Source organism: Ambystoma mexicanum, chromosome 11, assembly GCF_040938575.1.
Source record: "Ambystoma mexicanum isolate Mex_15411 chromosome 11, UKY_AmexF1_1, whole genome shotgun sequence".
NCBI classification, from domain to species: Eukaryota; Metazoa; Chordata; class Amphibia; order Caudata; family Ambystomatidae; genus Ambystoma; species Ambystoma mexicanum.
In genome coordinates this window covers 1481355496-1481373304 of record NC_090934.1, presented here as the reverse complement: position 1 = coordinate 1481373304, position 17809 = coordinate 1481355496, and the positions used below count along the sequence as shown (strand labels likewise).

The 17809-nt window shown below is 52.1% G+C and overlaps 1 protein-coding gene across 4 annotated transcripts in view; it reads left to right on the top strand.

The window, feature by feature from the left end:
* TTLL13 (tubulin tyrosine ligase like 13) overlaps positions 1-17809 on the top strand; it is a 307481-nt gene that overhangs the window by 122239 nt on the left and 167433 nt on the right. For all 4 annotated transcript variants that reach the window (XM_069625211.1, XM_069625212.1, XM_069625209.1 and 1 more), the window contains exons 3-5: positions 3231-3271; positions 12688-12806; positions 16437-16567. In XM_069625211.1, the coding sequence (XP_069481312.1) occupies positions 3231-3271; positions 12688-12806; positions 16437-16567 (291 nt within the window). The remainder of the gene's footprint in view (positions 1-3230; positions 3272-12687; positions 12807-16436; positions 16568-17809) is intronic.

Here is a 17809-nt window from a genome sequence, read left to right as displayed (position 1 = left end):
ATTGCTGTATTAGCAGCAACCATGTCTGCCCGAAGTACCGTGATGGCCTGGATTACAGCAGCCATGGGGTCCTCTGCGGCGCCCTCCATATCCGGCACGATAATGGCTTCACAGTCTGTTAGACCTTGATCGTCGTGCAGATATGTGAGACCTCCGTCCCCAACTGTCACACAGGGAGATATAATGCTACTCCCTGTATAACCCTTGAGGCCACAGGTGGAGAAATCGGACGCCGCCGAGTGCTGGAAACCCCAAGGAAGCTGAAAAGAAACTTAGGTTAAATACCAGGCAAGCAGGAATAACTCGTGCAAAGGTAGGTAAAACAAGAGACCTTACCAAGTGTTGTCAGAAGTGCTGAGGGAAACCTAGGGGTGTGGAAGGGTTCCAGGACTCACGCAGACAAGTTCAAGATGCCACGGAAGCAGCAGGAAAGAAACCCCACCTGGGCTCGTTCCTGGAGCAGGTTACTTAGTACTTGGCAAGAGCACGTGATAGCAGGAGAGTCCGTAGAATTCCGAGTCAGTAGGACGAAGGCCAGGGGCAATCCAAAAGCAAGTCCATAGAACGGTCCGAGGTCGGCAGGCAAGTAGCAATTTCAAAGTTCCAATTCAAAGCCAGGGGTAATCCAAACACAATCCGTGGGACGAAGCCGGGTACAGGTTCCAAGAGCAAACACAGGAAGCACAAGAGCCAAACAGAGTTTACGAAGAAAAAACAGCTGTGAAGCGCGGTACGAAAGCAAATTACAGCTTTTGTACTGAACGCTTCCTGGTCATGTGAAGTGAGAACGTGTCACGTGACCGAGACTCTGGGTCACGTGAATGGATGGAAACGGCAACGCGACGAGGATGCGTTCCTCGAAGCGTGCTGCTTCCTAGTCTCCAGGGCAACTGCCAATGAAGAAAAGGTCGTAGGCGTGAATGCAGGGTGCAAACCTTGGGCCGATGTTGCGCCCGTCCGCGAGCAAAACCGGATTGCCAACGTGAGCCCCAGAAACCATGAGAGTTACATGAAGTGAGTTGTGGGGGCTGTGGGGTCAGTCGGGCTGAAGGGGACCTGGGTTCACTAGTGGAATGAGCAGAGGGTATGACAGGTGGTCAGTGGTTGCATCTCCGACCCTTATGCCTCCTGCCTTATCGCTTCTATGCTTCTCTTTTCACTTCAGTGAGAAAGTGGCGTGTGACGCATCATCTTGGGGTGGTCAGTGGCTGCATCGCTGACCTTTATGCCTCCTGCCTTATCGCTTCTATGCTTCTCTATTTACTTCAGTGAGAAAGTGGCGTGTGACGCATCATCTTGGGGTGGTCAGTGGTTGCATCTCCGACCCTTGGTCCTCCTGCCTTATTGCTTCTATGCTTCTCTATTTACTTCAGTGAGAAAGTGGCGTGTGACGCATCATCTTGGGGTGGTCAGTGGTTGCATCTCCGACCCTTAGGCCTCCTGCCCTATCGCTTCTATGCTTCTCTATTTACTTCAGTGAGAATGTGGCGTGTGACGCATCATCTCGGGGTGGTCAGTGGTTGCATCTCCGACCCTTATGCCTCCTGCCTTATCGCTTCTATGCTTCTCTATTTACTTCAGTGAGAAAGTGGCGTGTGACGCATCATCTCGGGGTGGTCAGTGGTTGCATCTCTGACCCTTAGGCCTCCTGCCTTACAGCTTCTATGCTTCTCTATTTACTTCAGTGAGAAAGTGGCGTGTGACGCATCATCTCGGGGTGGTCAGTGGTTGCATCTCCGACCCTTAGGCCTCCTGCCTTATCGCTTCTATGCTTCTCTATTTACTTCAGTTAGAAAGTGGCGTGTGACGCATCATCTTGGGGTGATCAGTCGTTGCATCTCCGACCCTTAGGCCTCCTGCCTTATCGCTTCTATGCTTCTCTTTTCACTTCAGTGTGTTTTAAGTTTGGCACTTACTATAGGATTTTTCTGTCTGCTTGCTTTCAGTTCATGAGGTTGAAAGGCTGCTGGAATTGATTTTCTTTGATGCCATCGAAGGGCTTGTGGTGTAATTTCCGCGACCTAAATGATCATTGTGAAATGACAACCGGGGTAAAACCCCCTGAATTATTTTTGGGGGGAAACGCTGTCTTTGCATTATTTAGGCTTTTGCAAAGTCTAGATCATTTTGAGGTGCTTACCTGATAATGAAATGACAGGTGTTTTCATGGAAGGTTTGTGGTGCCTCACAAACATGACTGTGGTCATTATAAAGCGCACCCCTGCCACTTGCATGAGCGGCTGGTGCACATCCAACATATCATGGACTATGACATCATGTAACTATAGAGGAGCTCTTGTGCTTTTTGCAAGGCATCAACACCCAGGTTTGCTTTTCCACACACTCGCCCTAAAGACAGGTTTTCACCTGTGCCAGGATCTACGCCAGCCTCAAAGCTTCTATATGGTTCAGCTTGCAAGGTTCTGATCCCTAATTGTGGGTTCTTGCCTTCACCTTGGGGCTTTAAACCGAGCTCCCAAAACCGTTAACCGTTGCAACTGCCCCCAGCACCATGGTTTATGCTACGTGTACACAAAGATGTATAGTTGTATAAGATTTCCAACTTTAAATTGTCAATCTAAGACCTATAATTGCAACCCAGAGTTCCCTGCAGAACTTTGAGGGGTTAAGAAGTTTTCCCATTGCAGACCCATTGGGTGTTAATAGAAGACCACGGGTTAAGAAACTCCTTTATTGTCACAACACGTTGTGCAGTGTGGGTCTTTTAATAGAGTGCATGTCTGTACTTGCATGTCCTAGGCATCACTGGTCTGGTGAATCATAAACCTTTCTGTCTGTTATTGAGTTACCAACATACCTTTTTGAGCAAACGCAAACACGGGAACCAATGTTCTGCAGACGTCCCAGTACAGCAGCTTCCATAAACCTTTGCTGCTGGTTATTTATCAGCAATCTATCGAGCCTGTGGGCTCTTCAGATACGATAAACTATCTATTTTTGATTTTATTTCACTGCATGTCGTTTTGCTAAAATGAATGTGATGGAATTAACCTGCAGGGCACAACAGACCCCACAGTAATCTGCAGACAAACAAAAAACACCACCACACACCAGTTTGGAGTGTTTAGGCACTGTTAACGTGTTTGCTGTGTGTGCACTTCACTCGTTTTCTGGATCCGTACCATGTGCCAATGTCATGATTAAATGTAAATGTGTCCGATGTTAGTCCACCAGTTAATATATTCTACCTTTTTTGTATTCAATCCTAGGCCTCTTGGTGTAAATCTGAACAACTGCAAGTATGAAAGTGGTAAGCGGACACTTTTAGCACTTTATGCGGTGAGGTTTTATGAGAGTATCCATTCTCCCACCAGCGTGTGTGTCCCTTCTCCCACCAGCGTGTGTATCCATTCTCCCACCAGCGAGTGTGTCCCTTCACCCACCAGCGTATGTATCCATTCTCCCACCAGCGAGTGTGTCCCTTCTCCCACCAGCGAGTGTATCCATTCACCCCACCAGCGAGTGTTTCCCTTCTCCCACCAGCTAGTGTATCCATTCACCCCACCAGCGAGTGTATCCATTCACCCCACCAGCGAGTGTGTCCCTTCTTCCACCAGCGAGTGTATCCATTCACCCCACCAGCGAGTGTATCCATTCAGCCCACCAGCGAGTGTGTCCCTTCTCCCACCAGCGAGTGTGTCCCTTCTCCCACCAGCGAGTGTATCCATTCACCCCACCAGCGAGTGTGTCCCTTCTCCCACCAGCGAGTGTATCCATTCACCCCACCAGCGAGTGTATCCATTCACCCCACCAGCGAGTGTATCCATTCACCCCACCAGCGAGTGTATCCATTCACCCCACCAGCGAGTGTGTCCCTTCTCCCACCAGCGAGTGTATCCATTCACCCCACCAGCGAGTGTATTCATTCTCCCCACCAGTGAGTGCGTCCCTTCTCCCACCAGCGTGTGTATCCATTCTCCCACCAGCGAGTGTATCCATTCACCCCACCAGCGAGTGTGTCCCTTCTCCCCACCAGCGAGTGTATCCATTCTCCCAGCGAGTCCATTCTCCCCACCAGCGAGTGTATCCCTTCTCCCCACCAGCGAGTGTATCCATTCACCCCACCAGCGAGTGTATCCATTCACCCCACCAGCGAGTGTATCTATTCTCCCACCAGCGAGTGTGTCCCTTCACCCACCAGCGTGTGTATCCATTCTCCCTCCCACCAGCGAGTGTGTCCCTTCACCCCACCAGCGAGTGTGTCCCTTCACCCCACCAGCGAGTGTATCCATTCACCCCACCAGCGAGTGTGTCCCTTCTCCCACCAGCGAGTGTGTCCATTCACCCCACCAGCGAGTGTATCCATTCACCCCACCAGCGAGTGTATCCATTCACCCCACCAGCGAGTGTATCCATTCACCCCACCAGCGGGTGTATTCATTCTCCCCACCAGTGAGTGCGTCCCTTCTCCCACCAGCGTGTGTATCCATTCACCCCACCAGCGAGTGTATCCATTCACCCCACCAGCGAGTGTGTCCCTTCTCCCCACCAGCGAGTGTATCCATTCTCCCAGCGAGTCCATTCTCCCCACCAGCGAGTGTATCCATTCACCCCACCAGCGAGTGTATCCATTCACCCCACCAGCGAGTGTATCCATTCTCCCACCAGCGAGTGTGTCCCTTCACCCACCAGCGTGTGTATCCATTCTCCCACCAGCGAGTGTATCCCTTCACCCCACCAGCGAGTGTATCCATTCTCCCCACCAGCGAGTCCATTCTCCCCACCAGCGAGTCCATTCTCCCCACCAGCGAGTGTATCCATTCACCCCACCAGCGAGTGTATCCATTCACCCCACCAGCGAGTGTATCCATTCACCCCACCAACGAGTGTATCCATTCTCCCCACCAGCGAGTGTATCCATTCACCCCACCGGCGAGTGTATCCATTCACCCCACCAGCGAGTGTATGCATTCACCCCACCAGCGAGTGTATGCATTCACCCCACCAGCGAGTGTGTCCCTTCTCCCACCAGCGAGTGTATCCATTCACCCCACCAGCGAGTGTATCCATTCACCCCACCAGCGAGTGTGTCCCTACTCCCACCAGCGAGTGTATCCATTCTCCCCACCAGCGAGTCCATTCTCCCCACCAGCGAGTGTATCCATTCACCCCACCAGTGAGTGTATCCATTCACCCCACCAGCGAGTGTATCCATTCACCCCACCAGCGAGTGTGTCCCTTCTCCCACCAGCGAGTGTATGCATTCACCCCACCAGCGAGTGTATGCATTCACCCCACCAGCGAGTGTATCCATTCACCCCACCAGCGAGTGTATCCATTCACCCCACCAGCGAGTGTATCCATTCACCCCACCAGCGAGTGTATCCATTCACCCCACCAGCGAGTGTGTCCCTTCTCCCACCAGCGAGTGTGTCCCTTCTCCCACCAGCGAGTGTATGCATTCACCCCACCAGCGAGTGTATGCATTCACCCCACCAGCGAGTGTATGCATTCACCCCACCAGCGAGTGTATCCATTCACCCCACCAGCGAGTGTATCCATTCACCCCACCAGCGAGTGTATCCATTCACCCCACCAGCGAGTGTGTCCCTTCTCCCACCAGCGAGTGTATCCATTCTCCCACCAGCGAGTGTGTCCCTTCTCTCACCAGCGAGTGTGTCCCTTCTCTCACCAGCGAGTGTGTCCATTCTCCCCACCAGCGAGTCCATTCTCCCCACCAGCGAGTCCATTCTCCCCACCAGCGAGTCCATTCTCCCCACCTGCGAGTCCATTCTCCCACCAGCGAGTGTGTCCCTTCTCCCTCCAGCGAGTGTATCCATTCACCCCACCAGCGAGTGTATCCATTCACCCCACCAGCGAGTGTATCCATTCACCCCACCAGCGAGTGTATCCATTCACCCCACCAGCGTGTGTATCCATTCTCCCACCAGCGAGTGTATCCATTACCCCACCAGCGAGTGTATCCATTCACCCCACCAGCGAGTGTATCCATTCTCCCAGCGAGTCCATTCTCCCCACCAGCGAGTGTATCCATTCTCCCACCAGCGAGTGTATCCATTCACCCCACCAGCGAGTGTATCCATTCTCCCACCAGCGAGTGTATCCATTCTCCCAGCGAGTCCAGTCTCCCCACCAGCGAGTGTATCCATTCTCCCACCAGCGAGTGTATCCATTCTCCCAGCGAGTCCATTCTCCCCACCAGCGAGTCCATTCTCCCACCAGCGAGTGTATCCATTCACCCCACCAGCGAGTGTATCCATTCTCCCCACCAGCGAGTCCATTCTCCCCACCAGCGAGTCCATTCTCCCCACCAGCGAGTCCATTCTCCCCACCAGCAAGTCCATTCTCCCCACCAGCGAGTGTATCCATTCACCCCACCAGCGAGTGTATCCATTCTCCCCACCAGCGAGTCCATTCACCCCACCAGCGAGTGTATCCATTCACCCCACCAGCGAGTGTGTCCCTTCTCCCACCAGCGAGTGTGTCCCTTCTCCCACCAGCGAGTGTGTCCCTTCTCCCCACCAGCGAGTGTGTCCCTTCTCCCACCAGCGAGTGTGTCCCTTCTCCCACCAGCGAGTGTGTCCCTTCTCCCACCAGCGAGTGTGTCCTTTCACCCCACCAGCGAGTGTATCCATTCACCCCACCAGCGAGTGTATCCATTCTCCCACCAGCGAGTGTGTTCCTTCTCTCACCAGCGAGTGTGTCCCTTCTCTCACCAGCGTGTGTATCCATTCACCCCACCAGCGAGTCCATTCACCCCACCAGCGAGTCCATTCTCCCCACCAGCGAGTGTATCCATTCACCCCACCAGCGAGTGTGTCCCTTCTCCCACCAGCAAGTGTATCCATTCTCCCACCAGCGAGTGTGTCCCTTCTCCCACCAGCGAGTGTATCCATTCACCCCACCAGCGAGTGTATCCATTCTCCCCACCAGCGAGTGTATCCATTCTCCCACCAGCGTGTGTATTCATTCTCCCCACCAGCGAGTGTGTCCCTTCTCCCACCAGCGAGTGTATCCATTCACCCCACCAGCGAGTGTATCCATTCACCCCACCAGCGAGTCCATTCTCCCCACCAGCGAGTGTATCCATTCACCCCACCAGCGAGTGTGTCCCTTCTCCCACCAGCGAGTGTCCCTTCTCCCACCAGCGAGTGTATCCATTCACCCCACCAGCGAGTGTGTCCATTCACCCCACCAGCGAGTGTGTCCATTCACCCCACCAGCGAGTGTATCCATTCACCCCACCAGCGAGTGTGTCCATTCACCCCACCAGCGAGTGTGCCCCTTCTCCCACCAGCGAGTGTGTCCATTCACCCCACCAGCGAGTGTGTCCATTCTCCCACCAGCGAGTGTATCCATTCACCCCACCAGCGAGTGTATCCATTCACCCCACCAGTGAGTGTATCCATTCACCCCACCAGTGAGTGTATCCATTCACCCCACCAGCGAGTGTATCCATTCACCCCACCAGCGAGTGTATCCATTCACCCCACCAGCGAGTGTGTCCATTCTCCCACCAGCGAGTGTATCCATTCTCCCAGCGAGTCCATTCTCCCCACCAGCGAGTGTATCCCTTCTCCCCACCAGCGAGTGTATCCATTCACCCCACCAGCGTGTGTATCCCTTCTCCCCACCAGCGAGTGTATCCATTCACCCCACCAGCGTGTGTATCCCTTCTCCCAGCGAGTCCATTCTCCCCACCAGCGAGTGTATCCCTTCTCCCCACCAGCGAGTGTATCCATTCACCCCACCAGCGAGTGTATCCATTCACCCCACCAGCGAGTGTATCCATTCACCCCACCAGCGAGTGTATCCATTCACCCCACCAGCGAGTGTATCCATTCTCCCCACCAGCGAGTGTATCCATTCTCCCCACCAGCGAGTGTATCCATTCACCCCACCAGCGAGTGTGTCCCTTCTCCCACCAGCGAATGTATCCATTCTCCCACCAGCGAGTGTGTCCCTTCACCCACCAGCGTGTGTATCCATTCTCCCACCAGCGAGTGTGTCCCTCCTCCCACCAGCGAGTGTATCCATTCACCCCACCAGCGAGTGTATCCATTCTCCCCACCAGCGAGTGTATCCATTCTCCCACCAGCGAGTGTGTCCATTCACCCCACCAGCGAGTGTATTCATTCTCCCCACCAGCGAGTGTGTCCCTTCTCCCCACCAGCGAGTGTATCCATTCACCCCACCAGCGTGTGTCCCTTCTCCCACCAGCGAGTGTGTCCCTTCACCCCACCAGCGAGTGTATCCATTCACCCCACCAGCGAGTGTGTCCATTCACCCCACCAGCGAGTGTGTCCATTCACCCCACCAGCGAGTGTATCCATTCACCCCACCAGCGAGTGTGTCCATTCACCCCATCCATTCACCCCACCAGCGAGTGTGTCCATTCACCCCACCAGCGAGTGTGTCCATTCACCCCACCAGCTAGTGTGTCCATTCACCCCACCAGCGAGTGTGTCCCTTCTCCCACCAGCGAGTGTATCCATTCACCCCACCAGCGAGTGTATCCATTCACCCCACCAGTGAGGGTATCCATTCACCCCACCAGAGAGTGTGTCCCTTCTCCCACCAGCGAGTGTATCCATTCACCCCACCAGTGAGTGTATCCATTCACCCCACCAGTGAGTGTATCCATTCTCCCACCAGCGAGTGTATCCATTCTCCCACCAGCGAGTGTGTCCCTTCTCCCACCAGCGAGTGTATCCATTCACCCCACCAGCGAGTGTATCCATTCACCCCACCAGCGAGTGTGTCCCTTCTCCCACCAGCGAGTGTGTCCCTTCTCCCACCAGCGAGTGTGTCCCTTCACCCACCAGCGTGTGTATCCATTCACCCCACCAGCGAGTGTGTCCCTTCTCCCACCAGCGAGTGTGTCCCTTCTCCCACCAGCGAGTGTGTCCCTTCTCCCACCAGCGAGTGTGTCCCTTCTCCCACCAGCGAGTGTGTCCCTTCACCCACCAGCGAGTGTGTCCCTTCACCCACCAGCGAGTGTATCCATTCACCCCACCAGCGAGTGTATCCATTCACCCCACCAGCGAGTGTGTCCCTTCTCCCCACCAGCGAGTGTGTCCCTTCTCCCCACTAGCGAGTGTGTCCCTTCTCCCCACTAGCGAGTGTGTCCATTCACCCCACCAGCGAGTGTGTCCCTTCTCCCACCAGCGAGTGTGTCCCTTCTCCCACCAGCGAGTGTATCCATTCACCCCACCAGCGAGTGTATCCATTCACCCCACCAGCGAGTGTGTCCATTCACTCCACCAGCGAGTGTGTCCTTTCACCCCACCAGCGAGTGTGTCCTTTCACCCCACCAGCGAGTGTATCCATTCACCCCACCAGCGAGTGTATCCATTCACCCCACCAGCGAGTGTATCCATTCACCACACCAGCGAGTGTGTCCCTTCACCCACCAGCGAGTGTATCCATTCACCCCACCAGCGAGTGTGTCCCTTCACCCCACCAGCGAGTGTGTCCCTTCACCCCACCAGCGAGTGTGTCCCTTCACCCCACCAGCGAGTGTATCCATTCACCCCACCAGCGAGTGTGTCCATTCACCCCACCAGCGAGTGTGTCCATTCACCCCACCAGCGAGTGTGTCCCTTCTCCCCACCAGCGAGTGTGTCCCTTCTCCCCACCAGCGAGTGTGTCCATTCACCCCACCAGCGAGTGTATCCATTCACCCCACCAGCGAGTGTATCCATTCACCCCACCAGCGAGTGTATCCATTCACCCCACCAGCGAGTGTGTCCCTTCTCCCACCAGCCAGTGTGTCCCTTCACCCCACCAGCGAGTGTGTCCCTTCTCCCACCAGCGAGTGTATCCATTCTCCCACCAGCGAGTGTGTCCCTTCTCCCACCAGCGAGTGTATCCATTCACCCCACCAGCGAGTGTGTCCCTTCTCCCACCAGCGAGTGTATCCATTCACCCCACCAGCGAGTGTATCCATTCACCCCACCAGCGAGTGTATCCATTCACCCAACCAGCGAGTGTATCCCTTCTCCCACCAGCGAGTGTATCCATTCTCCCCACCAGCGAGTGTATCCATTCTCCCCACCAGCGAGTGTATCCATTCTCCCCACCAGCGAGTGTATCCATTCTCCCCACCAGCGAGTGTATCCATTCACCCCACCAGCGAGTGTATCCATTCACCCCACCAGCGAGTGTGTCCCTTCTCCCACCAGGGAGTGTATCCATTCACCCCACCAGCGAGTGTATCCATTCACCCCACCAGCGAGTGTATCCATTCACCCCACCAGCGAGTGTATCCATTCACCCCACCAGCGAGTGTGTCCCTTCTCCCACCAGCGAGTCCATTCACCCCACCAGCGAGTGTGTCCCTTCTCCCACCAGCGAGTGTGTCCCTTCTCCCACCAGCGAGTGTATCCATTCTCCCACCAGCGAGTGTATCCATTCTCCCACCAGCGAGTGTATCCATTCACCCCACCAGCGAGTGTCCCTTCTCCCACCAGCGTGTGTATCCATTCACCCCACCAGCGAGTGTGTCCCTTCTCCCACCAGCGTGTGTGTCCCTTCTCCCACCAGCGTGTGTGTCCCTTCTCCCACCAGCGTGTGTCCATTCACCCCACCAGCGAGTGTATCCATTCACCCATTCACCCCACCAGCGAGTGTATCCATTCACCCATTCACCCCACCAGCGAGTGTATCCATTCACCCCACCAGCGAGTGTGTCCATTCACCCCACCAGCGAGTGTGTCCATTCACCCCACCAGCGAGTGTGTCCATTCACCCCACCAGCGAGTGTGTCCCTTCTCCCACCAGCGAGTGTGTCCCTTCTCCCACCAGCGAGTGTCCCTTCTCCCACCAGCGAGTGTGTCCCTTCTCCCACCAGCGAGTGTATCCCTTCACCCCACCAGCGAGTGTGTCCCTTCTCCCACCAGCGAGTGTATCCATTCACCCCACCAGCGAGTGTGTCCCTTCTCCCACCAGCGAGTGTGTCCATTCACCCCACCAGCGAGTGTGTCCCTTCTCCCACCAGCGAGTGTGTCCCTTCTCCCACCAGCGAGTGTATCCATTCTCCCACCAGCGAGTGTATCCATTCTCCCACCAGCGAGTGTGTCCATTCTCCCACCAGCGAGTGTGTCCATTCTCCCACCAGCGAGTGTGTCCCTTCTCCCACCAGCGAGTGTGTCCCTTCTCCCACCAGCGAGTGTATCCATTCTCCCACCAGCGAGTGTATCCATTCTCCCACCAGCGAGTGTATCCATTCTCCCACCAGCGAGTGTATCCATTCTCCCACCAGCGAGTGTATCCATTCTCCCACCAGCGAGTGTATCCATTCTCTCACCAGCGAGTGTGTCCCTTCTCTCACCAGCGAGTGTGTCCCTTCTCCCACCAGCGAGTGTGTCCCTTCTCCCAGCGAGTCCATTCTCCCCACCAGCGAGTCCATTCACCCCACCAGCGAGTGTATGCATTCACCCCACCAGCGAGTGTGTCCCTTCTCCCACCAGCGAGTGTGTCCCTTCTCCCACCAGCGAGTGTGTCCCTTCTCCCACCAGCGAGTGTGTCCCTTCTCCCACCAGCGAGTGTGTCCCTTCTCCCACCAGCGAGTGCATCCATTCACCCCACCAGCGAGTGTATCCATTCTCCCCACCAGCGAGTGTGTACTTCTCCCACCAGCGAGTGTATCCATTCTCCCACCAGCGAGTGTGTCCCTTCTCCTACCAGCGAGTGTATCCATTCTCCCCACCAGCGAGTGTATCCATTCTCCCCACCAGCGAGTGTGTACTTCTCCCACCAGCGAGTGTATCCATTCTCCCACCAGCGAGTGTATCCATTCTCCCACCAGCGTGTGTATGCATTCTCCCCACCAGCGAGTGTGTCCCTTCTCCCACCAGCGAGTGTATCCATTCACCCCACCAGCGAGTGTGTCCCTTCTCCCACCAGCAAGTGTGTCCCTTCTCCCACCAGCGAGTGTGTCCCTTCTCCCACCAGCGAGTGTGTCCCTTCTCCCACCAGCGAGTGTGTACTTCTCCCACCAGCGAGTGTATCCATTCTCCCACCAGCGAGTGTATCCATTCTCCCACCAGCGTGTGTATGCATTCTCCCCACCAGCGTGTGTATCCATTCTCCCCACCAGCGTGTGTATCCATTCGCCCAACAGCGAGTGTATCCATTCACCCCACCAGCGAGTGTGTCCCTTCTCCCACCAGCGAGTGTGTCCCTTCTCCCACCAGCGAGTGTGTCCCTTCTCCCACCAGCGAGTGTATGCATTCTCCCCACCAGCGAGTCCATTCTCCCCCACCGAGTGTATCCATTCTCCCACCATCTGCAGCACCTCTATCTCGTACAAGAGCCGCTCAGTGGCACAGGGTCTCGAATATTTACAGTGTTGAAACTAGTTTTTTAAATGGTCTACACCTAAAGCCCCTTTAGGAAATATCACCCAGCATTTCTTTACCTGCTGAGTCGTGAGGTGCTACTTCAGGAAAAGTCATCCGATTGCAAATGCTAGGTAACGATAACAAGCCTTTCCCATCTATCAGGCTTGGGTCTAGTTGCCCTCTTTGGCTTGTCGCACATGTATATTGCAACATGTTAATGCTGTCGTTTCTTTTGGAAGCCACCTCCATGTCTGTCCCCAAGACAGGTACGAGGACAGCCGATGGCTCGCCATAGCAGACTGTCCTGCAAGGCCCTGCCACCACCCGCTAACATTGCCCCCTTCTTCTGCCCTTGCCCCAGTGCGCCGTGCTGCCCGGCTCTGCAACCTGCGAGAAGTTGGGGAAGAGGAGGAATGGGTCCTTTACTGGACGGACTGTTCGGTGTCTCTCGACCGAGTCATGGAAATGAAACGATTTCAGGTGAGGATTGTAGTGAGGGCACCACATGCTTGGCTAGCAGTACGCCAATGCCTGCAAGGGGCACTTTGAAGGGTTGACCGTTCAGTTGATACACTGGTATGATAATATGTGACTCTTCAGTGGTGATGCTATGAATGTCACCTGATTGATAGACCCTGAAGTGCAATAAGGCCTCATTAATTAGAAGAGAAAAGTAGCCATGCCTCACGAAAACAATATGTAACATGAGGATTCTGGGAACAGGTCCGACTGTTGAAAAAGATATGACTTGAATAGTACATAGCAATGGTTGTGCTGCACCTTAAATAGTGCAGGTTGTGTCGTCACTAAATGAATGGCCTATTTCAGAATACATTGTGTGCTTACTAGGCCTCGTCAGAAGGCGCAAAGTATCAATGCTCCATTCAAATATGCCCGTCTTTCGTACCATGATCATAGCTGGCACGGCTACAATCACCACCTGCTGCAAGTGGCCGAGACTGGTGGGCGCAAATGTGGTCTCTACCGGCGACTCAGAAAGTAGTTGGCACGTGATGGGGGGGAAACAAGGGATTGGTCTTAAGTGTTAGTTTAAGTATCCGTTATAAGACACATAAACACTTTGTAGGAAAACACAAACGGTTCATTTTCATGTTGCTCCTTTTTTCAATTAATGTGTTTGCTACCAGAGTCCCTAGACGGAGGACCACCCTTTCCCTGTGCAGGGGTTCCTGTCACTAGGCCAGAGGTGGTGAGCCACCTATCTAGTAGGGAAGTGTGTACACCGGGTATGCAGACCGAATGTTACTATGTGGTTCAGCCCAGCAATAAAAACAATTCTCTTATATATGCTATTCACCCAAAAGGTTCTGCTCCATGGGACCTCCTGTTAAGTACAAGTGAGGTGCCCTATTTCGAGTTATTCTTTCTGTTTTATAACGCCCAGTGGGAAATAGCAAATGTGAACCAATTAAAAGTCAATTTAAGAAAGATGGAGAGACGGTGTGTTCTCAACTACAGTATGGCAGTTGAGTCCCATATCCCATGTTGCTTCAGGGATATCGTCCTTCCAGGTGGTCGAACGGTTTCAATGACGTGCTGACTTTAGTCATCTTCATCAGGACCTGTAGTTTTCATGCGTCTGGTCAGATCGTCTTATCCATTAGATATGGCGGTAGTTACCACATCTCTAAAGGATAAGACGATCTGATCATGGCATCAACTGCATTACTGTAGTGGAGAACACTCCTTCTCCGTCTTTCTTAAATTGACTTTTAATTGGTTCACATTTGCTATTTCCCACTGGGCCTTATAAAATAGAAAGAATAACTCAAAATAGGGCACCTCACCTATACTTAACAGGAGGTCCCATGGAACACAACGTTTTGGGTGACTAGCATATATATATATATATATATATATATATTTTAGTATATTGTGAGTGATAGTGATTGGTTCATACAGAATTTTTTTATTTTGTATTGCTGGGCTGAACCACATAGTAACGTTCGGTCTGCATACCGTGTACACACTTCTTGGAAGGTGAATAAAATAAACACAGGGCCCCGGTGCCCTAAGGAAATACTTCCGCCACAAAATGTCCATGGAAGCGAAATAGACTTGGTTCAGCCCCCCCCTTTTTTAACCAATTGGAAGCGCTTTAAACTGTATACATTGTAGATGCAGGGATAGGTCTCCTTTCCCTTTCCCTATTAGATAGGCGGCTCACCACCTCTGGCCTAGGGACAGGAACCCCTGCACAGGGAAAGGGTGTTCCTCCGTCTAGGGACACTGGTAGCAAACACATTAATTGTAAAAAGAAGCAACATGAAAATGAACCGTTTGTGTTTTCCTACAAAGTGTTTGTTTGATATAATGGATACTTTAACTTACGCTTAAGGCCTATTCCTTGTTTTCCCCAATCAGGTGCCCTGGTTGTTTTTGTGTAGACTAGGAAACTAGACCACTATTTGCAGGACAGTGTGCAATTCTTTTTTGCAAGGTGTGGGGTTTCCTGTCCTATGTACAGTCCCTCATTAGGGGCTTTACCTGTCCCACAAGGTTGAGTGTAATGGGCCTTCTTGGGGGACTCCCAGTTACAGGCCTTGAGCCGCCCCACGGGCATCTCCTGCTGTGGATAACGGAGACATAGGTTTCAATGCTATTCCCACAGAAATGGCGATGCTTTGGACTTAACGATTTGTTACTTTACCTTGTTTGCTTTCCATTTTTACTTTGGGTTTAAACTGCAGAATGCCTAATTGCTGAGGATGAAGCTGTGGACTCTACTTAGCTTGCTTTTCCGATGAAATGCCAATACTCCGATCTGAATACATAGGAAACCATGTTCTAGGTCAGGATTCAAATAGGACCATAATATTGGTCCTATTTACAACTGCGCCTTAATACGATTCGGTATGTCCAGTGCACAATATAAATTACTCAATCAACCATCAACTAACTCTCTTGTGCTCTAGTCCGATCATAATGTTGTGGATAGTGCATAAAAGCAATAAATAATGAAGACCTGTATTTTTAAGAGCTTGTTGTTATGAGCAAGCCAAGCCCACCCCTTGCTAGTTGGTATTATCCAAATTGATCGCAAAAATTTGAACGAATGGTAGATTTGACCAAATTCGGTCAATACCATTAGTTCGAATATCTGAATTCAATTTGAGTCCGAAAATACCGAACATGTCCCCCGCACCTAATGTTCTCGATCTTCGGCTCGGGGGTTATGGGGGTGTCCACTGCATCCTTAACATTGGCGGTGGGGGACAAAAATTGCTTGGGCCCCCCGTTTTTAGACAACCCAGATCCTGCTAGTTGAGTCAATCATCAGAAATACAAACTTATTTATGTATCCATTCATGGGAAAACTCAAAAATGACCTTTCCCCAACAGTACATTTCATGTCTAGACAACCACACCCCCCATGCCCAAAGAGCGAGGTGTTTAAGTTCTTTAGTCTACGTTCATGGACTGGAGAGCGGGTCGGGTAAGCAAACCCCACCGAAGGCCCAGCACCTGAGCAAAGTATGTCGCCATGGTTTCATGTGACCTCAGTTCATGGTTTATAATCATTCGTAGATCACTTCAAACTCGCCTTCAAAATCTTTATTTCCCGATAACAGATCAGATTCATTTAGCACCAGATAAAGGGCAGGTCTGTCTACACTTAATACAAGCTAAAGGGCATACCCTTTAAAAACTCCTACGTTTTACTTTAATTCCTCGATTTTCTTTTAACTAATTAAACAGGTTTTAAGCTGTGTTTTTAAAACCACTCACCACCTATCGTGTAAATGTGCCAGGTGGCCACCTCTGCGTGCCATGATGTAGCCTGTCTAAGCACAGGGCCAGACTAGCACATTTTCAGTGAAGTATCTCTGTAGCTCAGGCCTTTTAAACCAGAAGGGTGGAGCCACGTCAATCTATGTTGACATGTTCTGCACAGCAGACTTGGCCAGTGTGTGCAGGAGGGCAGCGTAGGGCACACACCACACTTTCAGAAGTCTAGAAACGACTTGAAGACTAGGAGCTGGCTCAGAGGGCAGTTGCTTATTGTAATATTCTGTTTGAACACTGTCTTGATGTCACGCTGTGTTACCTAAAGACTTATGCGTGTAATCGTACTGTGTCTTGATTCAGAAAATCAACCATTTTCCAGGGATGAACGAGATCTGCCGGAAGGACTTGCTGGCGCGGAACATGAATCGGCTGCTCAAGCTCTTTCCCAAGGAGTTCAACATCTTCCCGCGCACGTGGTGCCTTCCCGCTGAGTGAGTAACGTACCACATGGAAGACCAGTTCTCGGTGTGCCTGCGCGTGGAGCGGCTGTGTGGGAGCTAGTCATGACTCTTATTCACCCCGCTAGAGGAAATTCAGACCCCCGGAACATTTGAGTTCTTTCTTTTCTAGTTGTTTTTGGAGCAGGCTCTTGGAGCCTTTGAGGGCAATAGTGAGCAGGTGTTGGGGGAGAGACCGGTTTCCCCACAATCCTCCTGCTGCCCTGCTAAAGTTGCCCATCGGCGGGAGGGGTTGGTGGTAACCCGTTTCCTGGTCTGTGGAAGATTAGATACTGAATGTTGAACTGTGCCCTCACAAAGCGGGGTTTGTGTCTCTGCTTGGGTGGCACTTCACTAATCTAATGCTTGTTGGAGTTGCCAGAATACATATGCGCATATGAGCGCTCAAAACACTATTCGGCTGATGGGGTTAATATATTTTTTTTAAATGTATGAGTTGAAAAGTTTGTATTATTCACCTTTTCGATTCTTATGTTAATTGTGCGTCTAGAGGGGCAACAAAAGCCTGACTGATGTTGAACTTGTCCATAAACTCTAAATTTAGGGAAAGAGGAAGGTTTTAAGATTCTTCATTTAGAGTCTGTAGTCATTGGTATGTCTTAGTCTTGGAGACATTTTACATGATTCAGGTGCCAGCATTGACAAGGAGAGCCTTCCTTGTGTGCTGCGTTTAATTCTGGGCATGCAAGCTTGCATGCCAGAAGAGGATGCAAGCTAGCATGCCAGAAGATGACTGACCAGGGCTCTCGGAACACACCAGAATTTTGATTCCAGACAGGCTGGTCCACATTGGTGAAATGTTTTGTAGACGATGCAAAGAGCCAGGGTATCTGTTCTGGGTCTTACTAGCAGTAAATGTAGGAAGCACAGGGCCTGGAAGATGAGGCCACAATATCCAAACCTCAAGTTCACGTGTGATGCAGCATTTTGCCCTCTCATCTTGTGCAGAGGTGCACGTGTTTCCAAGGAATATGCTCTTAGCAATGATCAATGCTGTCCCCTGGAATGAGAACCATTGAAAAAACCTCTTGAGTAGCCTCATGTTGAAGAAGCCCTTTTTGATCACTTGAGGGGCCATTGACAGCATGTTGTCAAATAACACTCCCAGGTTTTTCATGTCCTTCATCTGGATAGGCCTTACTGCAATTTATGTATGTATATATTTGTATTTATTTATAGATTTGTACCATGCACAATCGACCCATACGTGTGATG